A 20,000-nucleotide genomic window follows, 5' to 3' on the forward strand; every position below is an offset into this window, starting at 1 on the left:
TTTTTTTTAAAGACGATTCCCTGGAAACGTCCTTCCGGGCTATGGCATCTAGACACAACCACTCTTTATGCAACACAAACACTAAATGAACAGAAATTGAGCAGGCACACACACACACACACACACACACACACACACACACACACAACACACGCACACACGCACCACACGCACACACACACACACACACGCACACACACACACCCACACACTCACATAATCCGTGGTATGTCACTGACAGCAACCGTCCCGTCATTAGACCCGCCCTCTCCGTCCTCATCCTCGCTGCTATGAGACTCCTCACTGGACGACGAGTAGTCCGTCACCTTGACGGGCGGGCGGTTGGTCTCCTCCCCCTGTCGCAGTTCTCTCAGCTCTTTAGCCAGAGCCGTCAGGTCCTGGGGTGTTCACAGAGAGTTGGGGTGGTCACAGAGAGTTGGGGTGGTCACAGAGGGTTGGGGTGGTCACAGGGGGTCGGGGTGTTCACAGAGAGTTGGGGTGGTCACAGAGAGTTGGGGTGGTCACAGAGAGTTGGGGTGGTCACAGAGAGTTGGGGTGGTCACAGAGAGTTGGGGTGGTCACAGAGGGTTGGGGTGGTCACAGAGGGTCGGGGTGGTCACAGAGAGTTGGGGTGGTCACAGAGGGTTGGGGTGGTCACAGAGAGTTGGGGTGGTCACAGAGAGTTGGGGTGGTCACAGAGGGTTGGGGTGTTCACAGAGGGTCGGGGTGGTCACAGAGAGTTGGGGTGGTCACAGAGAGTTGAAACACGTCGGCTCATGAAACTCAACGTTTACTGTCTCTGTCAGAGGCCTCTGTCTCAGCACAGTCCTGTTTCCTTGTTTAACTTTATTGTGGTTCTTTTACACCATCACATAGTTCAGTGGTTCTCAATCTGGGGTCCCCCCCCCCCCCCAGGTGTCCCTGAAGGGGTTCCAGGATGTCCCCAGAAAAATGGGGAATAGTTTATTATATTAATATAATAATATTATTATATTATTAATAGTTATTTCCTTGATGAGAAAATATGAGTGACTATGGGGGGACCTGAGACAAAATCTCACGTGTATACATGTTGGGGTTCTAATGTGGATCACTCGAAAACACGGAAAAGATGAGAACCACTGCTATATTTTTTTATTTTTTATTTATCAAATCTTTTTTAACCACTGCTATAGTTCTATGTTTTCTACGCAATCAGCCCAAATGGCCAAACAAATTTAAAAGAGAGAGGCTAAATGTGATCTCATATAACACATTACACCGTAGCCACTGAGGCTGCTACACAGTGCTACAGGTAAGGGCGAGAGGTGCTTTGAAGCTTTTTTCAAACCCATCAAAAGGTGTTTTGCAAGTTGTGATTCACATCTAAATAAGCTATGCCGGGTGTGACCACTGGCTGGGTGTGACAGAGCACAGGGTGTCGTCATGGCCCACATCGACAGTAGCAACAACGCTGAGTCTAGTAGGAAAGAGAGAGGTAGGCGGGGCTGAGCAGGGAAAGGATGTTCAAACTACAGATCCCATCATGCTTCAGTGGGGTTGTTATAGACCACCGCAACACTTCCGGGATTCTGAAATCGGGGAGGAGATTGCGGGGGGGTCAAATGAATGAATGTGGATGAGAGCCTTGACATTAAGTGATTGCAGATACGGCTGTGGGAGTGCTAGAGACATGATCGAATAGACTTGTATGCGCCTGAGTCTCCTGAACACGGCGCGAGACATTCCTAATCGATCAGAACTAAATTGGCAGCGAAAAATACCGTTTTTAAGCATCGATTTCCCCATGCACATGCGCAGATTGGCCACGGAGTGTGACGCAACGCACATCCACCTGGAATGTTCCATTAGAGGGGCATTAGAGGGGGTGTTGTGTTGTGAGAATGATAAGATAGAATTAAATATACAGTAAAAGGAATACAGTACAAATATACAGAAGTCTACAGTAAGTGTAATATTGCACAGTGTTGTGCATTTATAATCAGTAGCTTAGGCTACATAGTAGGCTAATAACAGCCTATTCTAGTCTAGCAGGTGCTGGTATAGACGTATAATATATGACATATATGACATATAATGAAATTTTTTGCCTAGGCAAAAAATGTCATAGATGACTGAAAATCAACATTACTAGTCTATACCAGCACCTGCTAGACTAGAATAGGCTGTTATTAGCCTACTATGTAGCCTAAGCTACTGATTATACATGCACAACACTGTGCAATATTACACTTACTGTAGACTTCTGTATATTTGTACTGTATTCCTTTTACTGTATATTTAATTCTATCTTATCATTCTCACAACACAACACCCCCTCTAATGCCCCCTCTAATGGAACATTCCAGGTGGATGTGCGTTGCGTCACACTCCGTGGCCAATCTGCGCATGTGCATGGGGAAATCGATGCTTAAAAACGGTCTTTTTCGCTGCCAATTTAGTTCTGATCGATTAGGAATGTCTCGCGCCGTGTTCAGGAGACTCAGGCGCATACAAGTCTATTCGATCATGTCTATAGCACCCCCACAGCCGTATCTGCAATCACTTAATGTCAAGGCTCTCATCCACATTCATTCATTTGACCCCCCCGCAATCTCCTCCCCGATTTCAATGTAACGCGGAAGTGTAGTGGTCTATGGCTAGGGTCAAGGGTCAAGGATTGGGGCTTTAACAAGTAAACACAAACAATCTATCATTTTCATGAATTAAAATGTACATGGATTCCAATTTTACAGATTGATGCCGCTGGATTTCCGTATTCGTACTGACGCGTCAGGATGCTTCACTACCTTTTATACACCCTACTTTATTATGGGAAGCAAACAGGTTAGAACTGGGAGGAGAGTCATGCATGTGAGGGGTTGTGCAAATATTAATGTAATAAGGAGTGCTGGATGGGGGGGGGAGTAAATGACTCAAGCTGCCTTACCAACTCCTCCTGGAGTCAGAGAGAGAGAGAAACATGGTGAGGGGAGAGAGAGAGAGAGAGAGAGAGAGAGAGAGAGAGAGAGAGAGAGAGAGAGAGAGGGAGGGAGAGAGAGAGAGGGAGGGAGGGAGATAAAGACTGAATGAGGTGATGAAAACATGAGAAAAAAGATTGAAAGAGGTAGGGAATAAGAGATAATGGTGCCAGTGACCATGAATAATATGAATGAAACTGTCCAATCAAAAACAAGTACATTTGGCGCTAGAGGGGAAAGCTATGGAAACTATTGGATCAAAAAGAGAAAGCTTTGAGAGTGAGCTTTGAGAGTGAGCTTTGAGAGTGAGCTTTGAGAATTTAGAGAGAGAAGGAGAGAAAGAGAGAGAGAACAAAATAGAGAGAGGAGGGAGAAAGAAAGAAAGAAAGAAAGAAAGACAGAAAGAAAGAGAGAGTAAAAGAGGTAGAAGAGGAAGGGGGAAAGCTTGTAAGTGTTTAAATATTGAAGTAAGATATATTAAAGGTGACATTATGTATGTTTCAACAATTTTACACAACTTCCTGTGGAGTTTGTTAAGTGTTTTATTTGTCTTTTTCAAAAAAATTAAATTCCCTTGTATCGAACATGCCATTTTGGTGGATATAGCATACACCATATTTTAAATTAATTATTTCCTTCCCCGCCTGGCTACACCACACCCAAGAGTAGAACACCTTTACAAACTGGGCAGTGCATTAGGTAGGCAGTGTTCCTGGCTTGTTAAACTGGTTAATCTCAAGACTTCCAACCAGAGGTGGGAGTAGTCACAAGAGAGTCAAGCCATTGTTCAGATGAAGCTAGTCATACATCAAGTCACCATGAAAGAATCATTTAAAGAGAGAGAAAGGGGTACAATGGCAGCCAAGCTGCACCTGTTAGTTAGTTTAGTTAGTTAGTTAGTTAGTTAGTTAGTTAGTTAGTTAGTTAGTTAGTTAGTTAGTTAGTTAGTTAGTTAGTTAGTTAGTTAGTTAGTTAGTTAGTTAGTTAGTTAGTCAGTCTCTACAACTAGGGATTTGATCAATCCCGTTGATACTGTTGATACTGCTTATCGATACCAATACAATACTCTCAAGACATATTGGGAAAATAATCAGTACTATATTTATATTGGTTTGGGCAAAAAATATTTAACAAAATAAAGATTGAATACGTTTTGTTGATCAAATGTCTGGTAGTTGTTGATACTTGAGAACCTTCTGTTTCTGTTAGTCCTCACTAACCTAATGGGAATATGACTGTAATATAGTGGCTCCACCAATCACTAGTTATTGCTGCCTTTGTGAGCTGCAGTTGTGTTTTTCTTTTCAACCTGCTTCCTAGAAATATAGGCTGTTCTGGTTAAATTAGTTTACATACACTGACATTTTAAAATCACTTGTTACATTAAAACAGAAATATATGATAGCATATAATACTGATGTGCTATTTCATCTCTAAAACATTTTCCACAAGTAATTTCCCCTTCGATTAGGCTTTGCACATAGAGGATATTGGGTGACATTAAAATAGATAGTTGAAATTATTGTTGAATGATATGATGGTGTGTGGAGGGTCACTAGCATGTCTGACTGATCATGGCAGTTTTCAAATATTTATCTAAGACCTTTTGAATGCAAAGATATATTATATATACCCACAACACTAAACTAAACTAAAGAGTTTCCCACTTTGTATTTAGTATGCAGCACACATACGGTTATGTGGGTGATCCCCCTTTGGTTACCCATATAGCCATATAGGTTTTGATTCCTTAAAATGTTTGGCTTTTGTCCATAAATCACAGGATTTGTCAGCTCTGAGCCCTGCCTCATGAAAGGCTATCTATACTGCCCTACAAACGCAAAACACAGTAACTTCAGTTACTGCTGTTAAGCTCATGGTCGACAAAATCAAGTGTCAGGGATTTGCAATTGAGTATAAAATCACGCAAGCACACAAGGCACTGCTGCTGTCAGATTGACTTCAGGTTAATTTGATATACTATGTCTGTCTGTGCTAGTTAATGTTATTAACTGAGGCCACTGGTGGAACATAAATCAACCACATGGTCAATCTCACAAACCACCTACATTTCCACATTGAAACTGAGACGTTCACACTTCCCACTAAACGCCCCCTCAGCTTTATCTGAGAACGGCTACATTCTCACATATTGCACTGTGGGCAGGATAAACGTGACATATGAGAAATGTTCTCACGTTTGGTGAAGTAAGCAACTAGGAGCTACCGCCAGTATCTACAAAATTTAGTGAGTGAGTGAGTGAGTGAGTGAGTGAGTGAGTGAGTGAGTGAGTGAGTGAGTGAGTGAGTGAGTGAGTGAGTGAGTGAGTGAGTGAGTGAGTGAGTGAGTGAGTGAGTGAGTGAGTGAGTGAGTGAGTGACTCAATGGGTCTAACCTGGTTAAATAAAGGTTCATGAAACAAATAGTTTTCTACAGTAGGTCCTGCTAGACACCACCATGACCTTATATACTCAATATGTAGAAGAATGTAAATACTGTAGGCTATTTAGCTTAGTGAAAACTGTCAAGTCCTTTCCAGTCATCTGCCTCTAGTCAAAGTCAAGTCTTGAGACATGAATACCAAGTCAAAGTCAAGTCTTGAGACATGAATACCAAGTCAGAGTCAAGTCTTGAGACATGAATACCAAGTCGGAGTCAAGTCTTGAGACATGAATACCAAGTCGGAGTCAAGTCTTGAGACATGAATACCAAGTCGGAGTCAAGTCTTGAGACATGAATACCAAGTCAGAGTCAAGTCTTGAGACATGAATACCAAGTCGGAGTCAAGTCTTGAGACATGAATACCAAGTCGGAGTCAAGTCTTGAGACATGAATACCAAGCCAGAGTCAAGTCTTGAGACATGAATACCAAGTCAAAGTCAAGTCTTGAGACATGAATACCAAGCCAGAGTCAAGTCTTGAGACATGAATACCAAGCCAGAGTCAAGTCTTGAGACATGAATACCAAGTCAGAGTCAACTCGAGTCACTGTACAAAGCTCAAGCAGAAGGCGACTCACGCAGTCTGACTCTGAGGAGACACTCTGAACCAGTGTTGTAGTCGAGTCACTAAATCTCAAGTCCGAGTCGAGTCTCCAGTGTTTGAGTCCGAGTCCAAGTCATCACTCCACTCTGGCAGTCAAAGAGCTGACATACAAATAAAAAAAGGTCGACATTAAACATAAATGACACAGCGGTCACCATTTCAAAGGGAGTTTATTTACTTTGCGACACAATAGCCAAACAAATGCACTAGCCATCGATATCTTATGCCAAATGATTAGGACATATTACATATATATATTTAAAATATATGATTATTATTAATAAGATAAATAAGTATTTATTATCCATTAACAAGTCAGAGTCTGCACCTTCCGAGTCTGAATGCAGTCAATGCTCGAGTCGAGTCGCGCATCCTGAAAAGGTCTCGGACTCGAGTCAGGGTCCGGACTGGAGTACTACAACAACACTGCTCTGAACTGAAGGGCAAACTCTTACCAAGGAAGATTCTATGTTTGGCCAACTCTATATTAGGGATGGGACCGAATATTCGGAAATTCGAATAGTCATTCTGTTATTAAGATCGATTTCATTTTTTTTACAATCGAATATTCGTTTTGTAAAAAAGAAATATATAGTATATATAATATTTTTTTTCCTTTTTTTTTCTTTTTTATAATGCTTTTTTCTTTTATTGAAGCAAACATTCTTATTTAATTCCTTTTTATATTTAGAGGCAGCCTAATTTTCATAGCCTAATTGATCAAAAAGATGCACATGCTACTGTTTCTGTTTGTTTATTAAAGCCGGTTGATGCTGATGCAATGCTGTCATTATAGGCTACGATGGTGAATGGTGTCATTTTGATTTATTGTCGGTCAGCTGATAAAAATAAATAAATAAATGTAATATATTTGGGGGGGGGGGGGGGGAGGGATATTCAAATATTCGATATTATGAAACACGAATTTTCTAATAGCACTCCCATCCCTACTCTATAATATGATGAGATGGAAACTCATGTCTTCCACAAATGAGCAGAAGACTTCGACCCAGAGGAACTCACTCCGGTCCCAATGCATCGACCAGCCCTCCTCCCCTTCCACCGCGGAGTTCCCCTCTCAAGCGTTTTGCCTCTCTGGCACAAGCCTGTCTCTATTGATTATCCTGTAGCTGATCATTCTGCTGTGATATATTTTGTGAACACCTCCGCCCTATTCTAATGTACATTTATTTATCGTTGTGTACTGCTGTGTATTATGTATCACTGTGATGGTTATGGCCGGCCTTGCCAGCGGAAGAACAATCCGCTCGTCACTTTTATTGCAGCAATTTCACTTTAGCATTGATCTGATAATTGTCTATTGTTGTGCGTGGTGTGCGTTGTCTTCTTACATGCCAGTGCCAAAGACAATCGAGGCTAAAAAGGACAAGTGAGTGGGAGAGAAAGAGAGAGAGAGAGAGAGAGAGAGAGAGATAAAGGGAGTTTGTGTGTATGTGTGTGTGTGAGAGAGAGAGAGAGAGTGAGAGAGAGAGAGAAAGAGAGAGAGAGAGAGAGAGAGAGAGAGAGAGAGAGAGGAGAGAGAGAGGAGAGAGAAGAAGAGAAAGATAGAAAGTGTATGTGTGTGTATGAGAGAGAGAGAAAGAAAGAGAGCGAGAACTGGGGCACTGCCTAAGTGAGGGGGTGAATGAGTGTGAAGCAAGACTGAAAGTGACAAGTCACTGAATGGAAATTTAGTGAATATGAAAGAGAGAGAGCGAGACACAGAGAGAGAGACAGAGAGAGAGAGAGAGAGAGAGAGAGCTAGAGATGAATGGGCGATGCCACTAACCTCATCTACAGCTTTCTTATAGCTCTGAAGGAGGAGGATGGAGAGAGAGAGCGACGAAGAAGATGGAAAAAAAGGAAGAGCAGAAAAGAGAATGTGGAATGCGGAGGAGAGACAGGGTGCGGGAGGAACAGAGAGAGAGAGAGAGAGAGAGAGAGAGAGAGGGGCAGGACGGAGTGAAATGACAAGAAAATAGTTAGTTCAGAATGAGAATGAGTCAGCCTCTGGACGGTGTGTGTGTGTGTGTGTGTGTGTGTGTGTGTGTGTGTGTGTGTGTGTGTGTGTGTGTGTGTGTGTGTGTGTATGTGTGTGTGTGTGTGTGTGTGTGTGTGTGTGTGTGTGTGTGTGTGTGTGTGTGTGTGTGTGTGTGTGTGTGTGTACTCACAGCTGGTCTGCTAGGTCGTGTCAGCTCTCTGCCGTCATCTTTGGTCTCCTGGGCAGGTGCTGCTGTCCCTTCAGCCTTATTGACTGAATTACCTGCACACACACACACACACACACACACACACACACACACACACACACACACACACACACACACACACACACACACACACACATACACACACACACACACACACACACACACACACACACATGCACACACACACACACACGTACACACACACACAGATAATTACTACCAAACTACAAAAACATAATGACACTAAATAAAATGCAACTTATATTAGTCAATGTGTGTAGATGCGTGTATGTGTGTATATCGCAGGGAACAAACTTAACTTTTTGACTTAACTTTTTGACCCCCGCATCATATTGTAGTCTGTCTTCAAACTTCCACTCCTCTCAAAACTTTTTTATATTTGAATATCAACATTATCTGTCCATCCTCAGTAATCCTCAGTTTACTATAATATACTCATGTCCTGAGTCCTGACTAGTGACTCCGTCGTCTTTCCAAACGCACGCACACACACACACACAGGGAAGGGGAGAGTGCCCCCCCCCCCCCCCATTTCCCTTTCCTCAGTGCTGTTCACTATGGCTCTGTCTCATCTGATCATCAGGATTAGCTTGTTAGCTTACGTTAACGTTGTAGTGATTGGTACATAAACGTTAATTTCGGGCGATGTGGGCATAAAGGAATGGCGACGGTGCAAAGCATGTAGCTGCATTGGACTTGTTGTGAGAAGAAAAAAAACATCACAGCCTTATTTTGCGTCTGTAGGCGCACTGCTGTGTTTAACGCTGCTGCTCTGTTTTCAAGAAACACGGAGTGGGCGGATATCATATGACTCGCGGAGTTGCTAAGGGTTTTTCAAAATAAGAGTATCATATGAACCTGAACGTTGCTAGCTGCCGGAGCCCAGATATTATGACTGGAGCTGCGCTTGGGGCGGCAATGAGACCCGCACAGGATTTTCAAAATAAGAGTATCGATATGAACTACACGCCAGCTGGCGGGCAGACTATTATTTTTAGACGCCAGACGGTAAATCTACACGCATTTGGCGAATGGCGTCTAGTTATTTTGTTCCCTGTGTAATATGTCTGGGTTAGTATGTGAATATGTGTGTTTACGTGTGTGTGTGTGTGTGTGTGTGTGTGTGTGTGTGTGTGTACCTCGTTCATTGGATCCGCCCTGGGAGCTGGGGTTGCTGGAGCTGGAGGAGCTGCCACTGCTCGTCCTCTTCAGGGGCGTATCCATGGAGATGTCTGTCCTCCGCAGGTCGGGGTTGCTATGGTAACACACACACACACACACACACACACACACAAACACAGTACTGTCTCATTCACATTGTTGGTGGTAGCTTAACTACTGTACATCAGTAGCCTTTTCAGTAGTTAGTTAATTACAAACTATATTATATTTCACTAGAAATGTAGCATTTTCCTGATTCCACCTTAACAACTGTAGTTAACTGTAAGTCGTTAAAGGACCACGGCAATCTTTTGGGAAAATAGCTTAATTGTGAGAAGACAAGAAGATAGATACCCTTCTCAGCGGTTGTTCATCAAGAAAAGAGAAGTCTAACTATCTTCTTGTCTGACTCTGGGGGGAAGACGGCAAATAAGTAAATTTCCCAAAAAGTAGGCGTGTTCCTTTAAGATTTAGTTTAACTTAAACTAAACTGAACTGCTCATTCATACTATAAGAAAAACAACCAGTCATCTCAGCAACCAAGCGGCTTACATGTATCAGTGTGTGTGTGTGTGTGTGTGTGTGTGTGTGTGTGTGTGTGTGTGTGCGTGTGTGTGTGTGTGTACGTGCGTGTGTGTGTTGACCTGTATATGAAACAAGCCTTCTTCAGCTAAATGTAAAGAGTCCCAGGCTACGCAGACAGTAATTACTGTAAGAGGCTGACATGTTCATACACTTGCTGTCCTTGTTCTAAGTGTCGTCTACTGGCTCAAAATAATTGTAGACCTACCAAAGTAAAATAACTATGAGTAAGCTTGTGTTGAGTTTCTGCTTCAACAGGTAGTATATATACTGTAACAGGGTTAACCCTTTGTCGTGTGGCAGTGAACGGGGTAAACACACCTCCTGTATTGTCGCAGTGAAAGGGTTAACCATTTGGCAGTGTGGCAGTGAAAGGGTTAACTAACTGGTGTGCAAATGATGTGTACCTGGCTCGTATGAGGTGAGCCCCGGCGGCTCGGGGGCCCAGACCGGGGCCGTTGCCGGGGGAGTTCTTCCGGACCAGGGCGGGGGAGATGGAGGTGGTTCTCTGTGGAACCTGGACGACACACAGGAGGACACACGGCCGTCAGAGAACACAGCGCTTCATCTGGGGAATAATCACACCTACTGTATGTTGTCAAGATCACTTCTCCTATGAGCACCATCTGTACCGTCTGATCTGTACCTCACTGTTTACTCATTTTTACTCACTGTACTTAGATTGCACTTAGGCTGTGCTTTAGATTGTATATTGTATTGTATATTGTATATTCCTCTTTTACTTACTTTTTAACTTACTTTTTTTTTACTGTATGAAGCACACTCTCAGGGACTCATACAGAACCAAGCATTTCACACCGTAAAGTACTTGTGTATTTTATTGTGACGACTAATAAACAAACTTGAAACTTGAACTGACTTTGAAGGCCGTAGTCTAATCTAAAGTGTAATCAGGCTAATCAAGCAACATTGACCCTATTTATTAGACCGCTAACCTTCATTACGTTTTACAAATTACAATTTGGGGACTTAGGGGAAGCGTATATAAGCGACATAACAACGCATGGGTTATTGATACCAATTTTACAATAATTTGTGTAGGAGTTTCAGATGTGGGGGATGTGATTTGAGCTCGCGTTAGGTTCAGTGCACATCTGACTACATGATATCATGGAGGAGAAAGCAAAATGGGCGAGGTTTCCAGGTAGAACGATAGATAATTAAAAAACATAACTGGCATTGTGCATTTGGTTCTGTATCGTTATGGCTTCGCTCAGCACCAGTTGCATATATCTCGCTTCAGCATATATACACTGAATAATTTCACAAATGTACCTTTAAATGCCAGCATTCATCTGGCCACACCCCCATCCGCTTACCTATATAAGCAGGGATGGTGCCACACACTCACCTCCTTCTCAAATTTCATCACAAGCAACGTGTTGCTATATGCCCACTTGACGTGGAGAAAATTATATATATATATAGTCTGAGGAAAGGAAGAACAAGGAGATACGTTGACATCATATCTTTATTTTCTCTCTCACTATTTTCGAGAAAATACGGCGATATTGTCTTCGTACTGGAGTGTCTGGAAGATGTTGATCATTCTAAAAATCCTCCACCGGTTTTCGTATTGGGAGCACGCCGCTGCATGCTTCTCAACTGCAGTTCCTTGCTGTGTTTGTTGGGGTGAAACCTGTCAGGCCACAGCTGAACTGTCGGACATGCCGCTGTTGTGAGAAGCGGTGCGTTCCAGGTTGGGTGAGTAGTGTTTTGCTGGCAGGCTCCACTTGTCTGTTAGTGCTATGGGGGCTACTTGACAATGTTTATGGAAACCGGCCCCAGGCTAGGGTCCTTTGTTCAGCCACCTAGGCGACAGAAGACCTTGGTCTGAAGACCATTATAGTTTTAACTAGTGGGCCGCGACCATTAACACTGGTGATCCCTGTGTGTTTTGGACGAGTGGATTCTCTCTGTCACCGTGTTAAGGCCCCATCTTTCATATCCAAATGAGAGTATTCCTTCACGAGGGGATATGTGCATGAATGTGCGATAGCGGCAGATTCATGTTCAAAGTCAGCTACACAGGCCAGTTGGTATTGTGCTGATTCCGTCGGGTGTTGGTAATATCACCGTTGTGAAGCGGTGTTGACATCTTGTTTTCTCTTTTCTCTTAAAAAGTGAGGAGAGGTTCAGAACGGCGGCCTGTCTGGGTGAGTGTTATGTCATTGTTTACATGTTCATAGCTTGCGGTTAGCCAGTCAGCTGTTAACTGCTGCGTTAGCCTGCTGGATCGCTGCATGGCCTGCTTAGGTTGGGCCTACTGTTAGCCAGTCAGCTGTTAGCTGCGGTGCTAGCATGGCGTGTTCGCTAGGTAACGTTAGCTTGCTGCTATAGGCCATGGCCTGGCGCGGGGTAGCTTAGCTTCTCGCGCGCCACTGTGAGCTTGCTTCTGGTCGCGGCCGTTAGCTTGATGCTATTCTGTTGAACGTGCTTTGATTTTAACATGTTTTACACTCTTGACTACGACGTCATCCTTGACAGGGGATGTTTTCGTCGACCCTGCCCTGAGCCAGGACGGCAAGGTTGCATCAACAGAGGACTGTAGTGCGGGTTGGAGCGGTGACGCTGCCCAGTTCGACCAACACAGGAGCGGCTGTGTTCCTACGGTGTCTGTGACTGCACTTCGCTGATCTACGCCCCGGGTGGGAACAGGTTTGACCAGACCTTATAACACGTTTTCTGGTTTTACTTTTCTAAATGTATTGTGAATAACGATGTTTTTCCCAAAACGTGTGTTGCTGCAATACATTTGGGATACGGCGCGGGTTATGTGTGAGCTGTTTTTGTCACTGGCAGTTAGCTTCTCCGTGCAAATCGGGTTGTTGTTACAGATGTGATAATGATCTGGTTGTTGTGTGAGTAACATCATGTGTGTTGTTATGTACCGTGTACTCACAACTAAGGAAACTAACCTATGAAGCTATGCTTAGTGACAAGTGAGTAAAAGAAATGTTCTTTTCTCAGCCTGTGATGACAATAAACAGTGTGTTCACATATTAACAGGTTTTCCTGTTTTAACTGGCCGTATTGAGGGTAAAATAAGAGGATTGTGTTTCCCCCCGGTTCCCTGGGGACTTTTTCATCCTCCTATCAGACATGTTGTACACTATTGTGTCTTTTGTGTGGTAGGGATGCGATGTAACTCTTAGCTTGATTGCTGAGGTTGTGCTAAAACTGCTGGAGAAACTTTATTTTCCTAAAAGAAAAAATTGTTTGGTCGCTGTCGTGTGTGCTTAGCAAGGCCTGTGGCCGATACTAATCGAGAATGATGTATTCTCTCATTGTGAAAAACGGCGTTCCTCTGTTGAGTGTTTTTGCCATTTTTTGTAGGTGATGATGGGTTGTGTGTGTCATGTGACCTACAACTGGGTTGGACTGGCCACAGAAGCACATGTGTATGTTGGACCGGGGCTCTTAGAGCCCTCTCTATTCTGTGTTTTTTCCTTAGTAAAAATCAGATAGCAGGTTAGCTCATGCGCTGTGTGGAGCTGTCAAACGCTTCATAGAGCTGACTATGACTGTGTCATATTCTCTTTTTGTCATTACATCGTATCATGGGTGTGGGGTCGTAAAGGGGTGAACTGGTAACCTTTCCTCTCCCCCTTGTTTCTGTCGGTCAGGGGTACACCCCCTGTCCTTCAAGGTTCCCGTCACGTGGCGGTTCGGCACGTTACGGGGGGGGGGGGGGGGGAGTTTCCTGGTCCCACGGCCTGGTATATTGGGCGTGTGCACCGCAGGAATTCCCCCGCCATAGAGTACGTCACCGTGCGCGTCTCTGTTGGTAGGACTTCCGTGTGCTGTTCAGGTCCATGTGATGGATCTGTTTCGGGGGGGTGGTCAGGGCTCCTCCTCACCAAGCGCCTATTCGGGCCTTCTGTGAGTTCGGACTCCTTCTTCCATGTGAGGGAGCCTCCATCAGAGTACAGAGCCTTCCTCCTCAGATTGTCAAAGTGAGTGGACCCTCTAGAAGGGTCCTATTCTATTGTATATGTATTCGATTCAATTCGATTATTGAGTGTGTATGGGTTCAGTGCCTCTTCCCCGGAGAGCCCTAAAACCAATTTTTTACATGGCTCAAGGTGCAATATATTCTTTTCAATCTGTACAGCTCACGTGGGAAGTCTCTCTGGGGATCCCCGTCTCCTTCCTATGGGAGGGTGGTGGGATGTAAAAATGTGAACATTTTTACCCCGGCTGTGTAGACTGGGATACATACTGTTGATGCTTCCTTCTTTTCTATTCCAGAGGTGGAGTTAGGGAGTGTCACACCCCTCTTGTCGTTCCCCTGGGCGCCTTGGGGATTCAATGACAGGTCTAAATAGCCTGTTCATTGATGGGGGTGTGTCCCGACGCACGTATAGTGCTAGCTCGCTGTAAACAGGTGATTGACTGGCACGCCTTGGTTGCTTGGGGTTGAAACAGCGTTTTTATAAAGCAACTGAGATGGGGGTTTTTCCTCTTCCGACGACCAAATCCCATGACCTGGGTTGGTTTTTCGACGGATTCTCGTTCATGTCTGGGGGATGATGACGGAATGGATCTGAACATATGTAGAGGGGTCTCACGCCCTTGGGGTGGGCCACCAGGCGCGGTTCGCCCGAACGTCTGGGTGGCGCCTTCTTTTCGTGTTAAAATCAACACGCATATCTGCCCTTCTCCTGGAGTAGGCATGTCGGCGTGGTTAGGGCACGGGACTGGTTCTGGTCACGCTGGTCCAGATCAGTTGAACCCGTTGTCCGCCGGGGATGCAGATCTGCTGTTCTGGTACCGAGGGACTTGGGCTTTTTTCAGGGGGAAAAATGCCAGGTCGGTCTGGGTGTCACAGGGTTAAGCGCTATGGAGACCCTGGTTGGGTACGTTTTTACTCAGCACTGTCGTAATGGCTTACAGCCATGCCATTCTGTACGCGCTCGATCCCGTCGGATCTCGGCCGCTACACGGGTTGGTCCTGGTTAGTACTTGGTTGGGAGACCGCCTGGGAATACCAAGTACGGTGTGCTTAGGGGCTGGTTCTCCATTCTTTTTCGCTCCTCTCTCACGCATGGCGATGAGGGGCCTGTGGGGGTGGTTTTTTGACCTCCTCTGGTGACCCTGTGCTTCCCGTACCGCCAGGCCCGGTCCGAAGTGATGTTTGCGACCCGTAGGCCTGGGTTAACCCTTTTTTGAAAACTGAAACACTTGTACTGCGGTATAGCCGGTGTATACCCGCAGGTGTGTTTTGGAGTTTTTCTTGAGGGGTTATAGGAACAACCACCGCATTGGGTAACACCGAGGTGGTTGATTCCCTGGTGTGTTGGAGCAGTGTCAACTCCCGGGTTCACCGGTTGAAGGTGCCCCTGCACGTTCATGACGTCTGCCAATCGTGTCGGCCTTCTCTGCCTCGACCCCTCTGGGTGGGGGTTTTTAAATGGAGGCTTGGTCATGCAACACCGCCAGCTTACGCTCCTTCCGCCGGGGCGGCTGTGTTCAGCTGTCCCCTCTGGCGCCTGTCTCGTCCGCAGTCTCCAGGCTAGGGTTAACAGCCTGTTGCCTGGTTTTTCCCCGGTGCGCTGCCTGCTTCCGTTGGTTAACCTTTTTTGTGTGCTTACGGCCATGCTGACTGCCTGTTCTGCAGGGTCAGTGTGCCAGGCGGTGTACTATTGGGGGGACAGGGCCCGCTCGGCTTACGGCCATACCAACCTGAACACGCCCGATCTCGTCCGATTTCGGAAGCTAAGCAGGTTCTGGCCTGGTTAGTACTTGGATGGGATTCCGCCTGGGAATACCAGGTGCAGTAACTGAGGGGCCTTTGTCCGAATACGCTGGCGATGTGGGGGGCGGGGCACTACGTGCCCACCTGGTGGGGTCTTGATGCTGGCATCATGGACTTCTCCGGGCCCCCATTCTGGGAGTCCAGTCCTTTTGGTGGGTCTGGGTCTTCCTTCGTGCTCCGCTGCTACGGCCTTGCCACGGGGTTGGGTTTGCCCTTGACCCCGTGATTCTGGGGGCAGTAACGAGGTTGTTCCTCCGTTCGTTCCCGGGTGGCATGCGGGTTGTGCGTGTGTGTAGTCGTGGGGTCAAGCCACGGTCTGCTCACCCTGTGCGTTGAGTTGCTTGAGTGCCTCTTCGCACGGTCGGGTCCGTCGCCTCCCGTGAAGCCCCTAATAGGGGGGGTGCCCGCCATTAGGGTGGGTCGGGGGGGCTCGGCCCTCCCTGTTCTGATGGTTTGTGGGGGGCCTCAGCGGGGTGTATTTGTCGAGCTATGGCTCCCGCTCAGCTCCTATTATGCAACTGGTGCTGAGCGAAGCCATAACGATACAGAACGTTAGGTTATGTAGATAACCAAGTTCTGTTAGTTATGGTGCGCTCAGCACCAGGACGCCGCTGCGGCCCTTGATTTTTCATTGTGATGAAATTTGTTGGGAAGGAGGTGAGTGTGTGGCACCATCCCTGCTTATATAGGTAAGCGGATGGGGGTGTGGCCAGATGAATGCTGGCATTTAAAGGTACATTTGTGAAATTATTCAGTGTATATATGCTGAAGCGAGATATATGCAACTGGTGCTGAGCGCACCATAACTAACAGAACTTGGTTATCTACATAACCTAACGTTAATAGTGCCAGTACCAACGTTCTGTCCTCTGCCCGGCCGGCTGCCTGTGGTTTCTATTGGAGGCTGGGTTGTGTCACAGTAACCTAGTTGAAGCTCACAGAGGAGAGTGCTGCGCTGTGCAGAAAGGCCTGGCGGTGCCGGTGCGGTGCAAGCCATTGGGTTTCAGAGCGCAGCAGTACCGTCGTCCCGTCCCGCCTGAAAGGACCGCGACGTGGGCCTTTATTCACTAACATTGTGTTGTGTGGGCAAAATGCACCATTCTTTACTCCTCAGTTCATGCCTAAGCTAATAGCACATTTTTATTTTTATTTTTTTATCTTTTCCCCCCTCCTTTTTCCTCCGTTTTTCTCCCATCCCAATGTTAGTCGTTATGCCAATTCCCAATCCCCTTCCTGGTCGCTGCGCACTTACCCCCCACAGTCGGTCTGGGAGAGTGGAGGCTATCACGTGCTTCCTCCGACGCATGTGTAGCCAATCAACCGCTTCTTTTCACCTGGCAGCGCGGACTCTCACTGAGAGGGTGTAACGTGTGGAAGGATCACACTACCCCCCTTAGATCCTTTCCTCGCTGAGCAGGCGCCCCGACCGAACTGTAGGAGTCGATGTACAACGACCAGGACCCACCCACCAGCTTTCCCACCCCTAACACTGCCAATTGTGTTAGTATGAACGACCAGCCAAGCTGGTAGCAACGCCGAGAGCTGGGCTCGAACCCAGCGTCTCCTGCGTTGGTGGCGAGTGCCTTGCCCACTACACCACCTAGCCGCCCAGAGTTCACTGTTTTTAACGTGCCTTGCTGCAAGCCGAATTTCTGCCCAAGCCAATGGCACCAAGTTCACCGTTTTTAACGTGCCCTGCAAGCCGAATTTCCCCTGTACTTACTTTACTTTAGGCCCATCGCTCCCAATGGAGCATAGGCCATCTACGACTATTCTCCATCCAACACGGCTTTGGGCTGAATTTCCCCTTGTGGGACGATGAATAACTGAACATCTGAATCTGCTCCACAAAAGAGCAGTGTGCGCCCAAAACACATGCCCAAAAAGTAGTGTTTGTTATTTTAGCTGTCTTTAACAGCTATGGTAGGATGCAATAGAAAACCCTCTCTCTTTCATGTGTCTGACTTGGCGATGATACCTATCTATCTGCCAGTGTAGCTGTGTGTAACATTAGCTGTATCTAACTACTGTACCTGTAGGCCTATGGCTGTGTGTAGCTGTATCTATCTGCCAGTGTAGCTGTGTGTAGCTGTATCTATCTGGGGAGGTAAAAACTCCAGCAACACTTCTTGTATTATATAAAAAAAAAAGGGTATTGTTAGACCAATGTGCTTTCGCTTGTGGCCTTCATCAGGGTCACCTCTTTAGACTTTGTTCTCCCTTCTCCAAGAACATTGTAAGTAGGTGCCGTTGTGCCAGAAACCCCTACTCTGCGTCTTAGCTGTATCTCTCTCTGCCAGAGTGCACTCTCATTGGGCATAGCTTAGAGGGTATGGCATCTTGTTTTCATAATTCTGTTGGTATAATAGTGCACAGCACACACACAAACCCTTAGATCAGGGGTGCCCAACCGTTTTTGAACCAAGATCTACTTTTTAATTTACCACCTAGCCGAGAGCTACCAGCCAAAATTGTATATTGTAAGCCATCATTTGAGGCTTTATAAAAGCAGCATAATGAACACAAATCTGTCAGTGCAGAGTCCGACCTCATCTTAAATAACAAACAGCATTGCATGTTGTAGTTAACAAAGAGAGGCAGAGTTGATTTTCCAATTTTTTTTTTTCTTTTTTAATAATAAAATTTTATTAATCGAGATTTACTTGAAATCAGCCCGCAATCTACCTGTCGATCGCGATCGACTGGTTGGGCACCACTGCCTTAGATTATCAGGGCCTTTGAAAAGCACATAGAAAACTATGCCTAAGCATACAGTACACGTCTAGCTCTGTGCGTGGGGGTGAAGGGAGGGGTGGGAGAGAAGGGAGGGGTGGGGGAGAAGGGAGGAGTGGGAGAGAAGGGAGGGGTGGGGGAGAAGGGAGGAGTGGGAGAGAAGGGAGGAGTGGGGGAGAAGGGAGGAGTGGGAGAGAAGGGAGGAGTGGGTGAGAAGGGAGGGGTGGGGGAGAAGGGAGGAGTGGGGGAGAAGGGAGGGGTGGGGGAGAAGGGAGGGGTGGGGGAGAAGGGAGGAGTGGGGGAGAAGGGAGGGGTGGGGGAGAAGGGAGGGGTGGGGGAGAAGGGAGGAGTGGGGGAGAAGGGAGGAGTGGGGGTGAAGGGAGGGGTGGGAGAGAAGGGAGGGGTGGGGGAGAAGGGAGGAGTGGGAGAGAAGGGAGGGGTGGGGGAGAAGGGAGGAGTGGGAGAGAAGGGAGGAGTGGGGGAGAAGGGAGGAGTGGGGGAGAAGGGAGGAGTGGGAGAGAAGGGAGGAGTGGGGGAGAAGGGAGGAGTGGGGGAGAAGGGAGGGGTGGGTGAGAAGGGAGGGGTGGGGGAGAAGGGAGGAGTGGGAGAGAAGGGAGGAGTGGGAGAGAAGGGAGGAGTGGGTGAGAAGGGAGGGGTGGGGGAGAAGGGAGGAGTGGGGGAGAAGGGAGGAGTGGGAGAGAAGGGAGGGGTGGGGGAGAAGGGAGGAGTGGGAGAGAAGGGAGGAGTGGGGGAAAAGGGAGGAGTGGGGGAGAAGGGAGGAGTGGGGGAGAAGGGAGGGGTGGGGGAGAAGGGAGGAGTGGGGGAGAAGGGAGGAGTGTGAGAGAAGGGAGGAGTGGGGGAAAAGGGAGGAGTGTGAGAGAAGGGAGGAGTGGGAGAGAAGGGAGGAGTGTGAGAGAAGGGAGGAGTGGGGGAGAAGGGAGGAGTGGGGGAGAAGGGAGGAGTGGGAGAGAAAGGAGGGGTGGGAGAGAAGGGAGGGGTGGGAGAGAAGGGAGGGGTGGGGGAGAAGGGAGGGGTGGGAGAGAAGGGAGGGGTGGGGGCGAAGGGAGGAGTGGGAGAGAAGGGAGGAGTGGGGGAGAAGGGAGGAGTGGGGGAGAAGGGAGGAGTGGGGGAGAAGGGAGGGGTGGGAGAGAAGGGAGGAGTGGGGGAGAAGGGAGGAGTGGGGGAGAAGGGAGGAGTGGGAGGGAACATACTTCATCCTTTATCGTCCCAGAAGCTAAAAATACTGCTGAGCCTGAAGGTAGAAACCAGCTGACCCCCATTAGAGTCAACATTAAAGTCACGTCCATGGAGGCAACGGGAAAGAAGGACGGAGGAAATACAGGCTAGTTTCAGTGACGATGTGAAGTTGCTCGCTTGGTCATAGGTGGGGGATGAGAATGAATCTGGGCCACGTTCCTGCGAGAGCCAATTAAGAAGACACTCAGGTACAGCGATGCCATCTATATGACGAGGAGAAGGATCGATGTGGTCGTTTTGAAAAGGGAAATC

General features: G+C 46.9%; 1 protein-coding gene across 1 annotated transcript in view; it reads right to left on the minus strand.

The window, feature by feature from the left end:
• The window catches only part of tnikb (TRAF2 and NCK interacting kinase b), an 80,518-nt gene that overhangs the window by 16,851 nt on the left and 43,667 nt on the right, over positions 1-20,000 (minus strand). The window contains 5 exon segments of the mRNA XM_084325756.1: positions 29-48; positions 217-398; positions 8,177-8,268; positions 9,376-9,491; positions 10,387-10,496. Of these exon segments, the coding sequence (XP_084181882.1) occupies positions 29-48; positions 217-398; positions 8,177-8,268; positions 9,376-9,491; positions 10,387-10,496 (520 nt within the window).

This window comes from Notolepis coatsorum (assembly GCF_963971535.1).
Source record: "Notolepis coatsorum genome assembly, chromosome: 12".
Taxonomy (NCBI): domain Eukaryota; kingdom Metazoa; phylum Chordata; class Actinopteri; order Aulopiformes; family Paralepididae; genus Notolepis; species Notolepis coatsorum.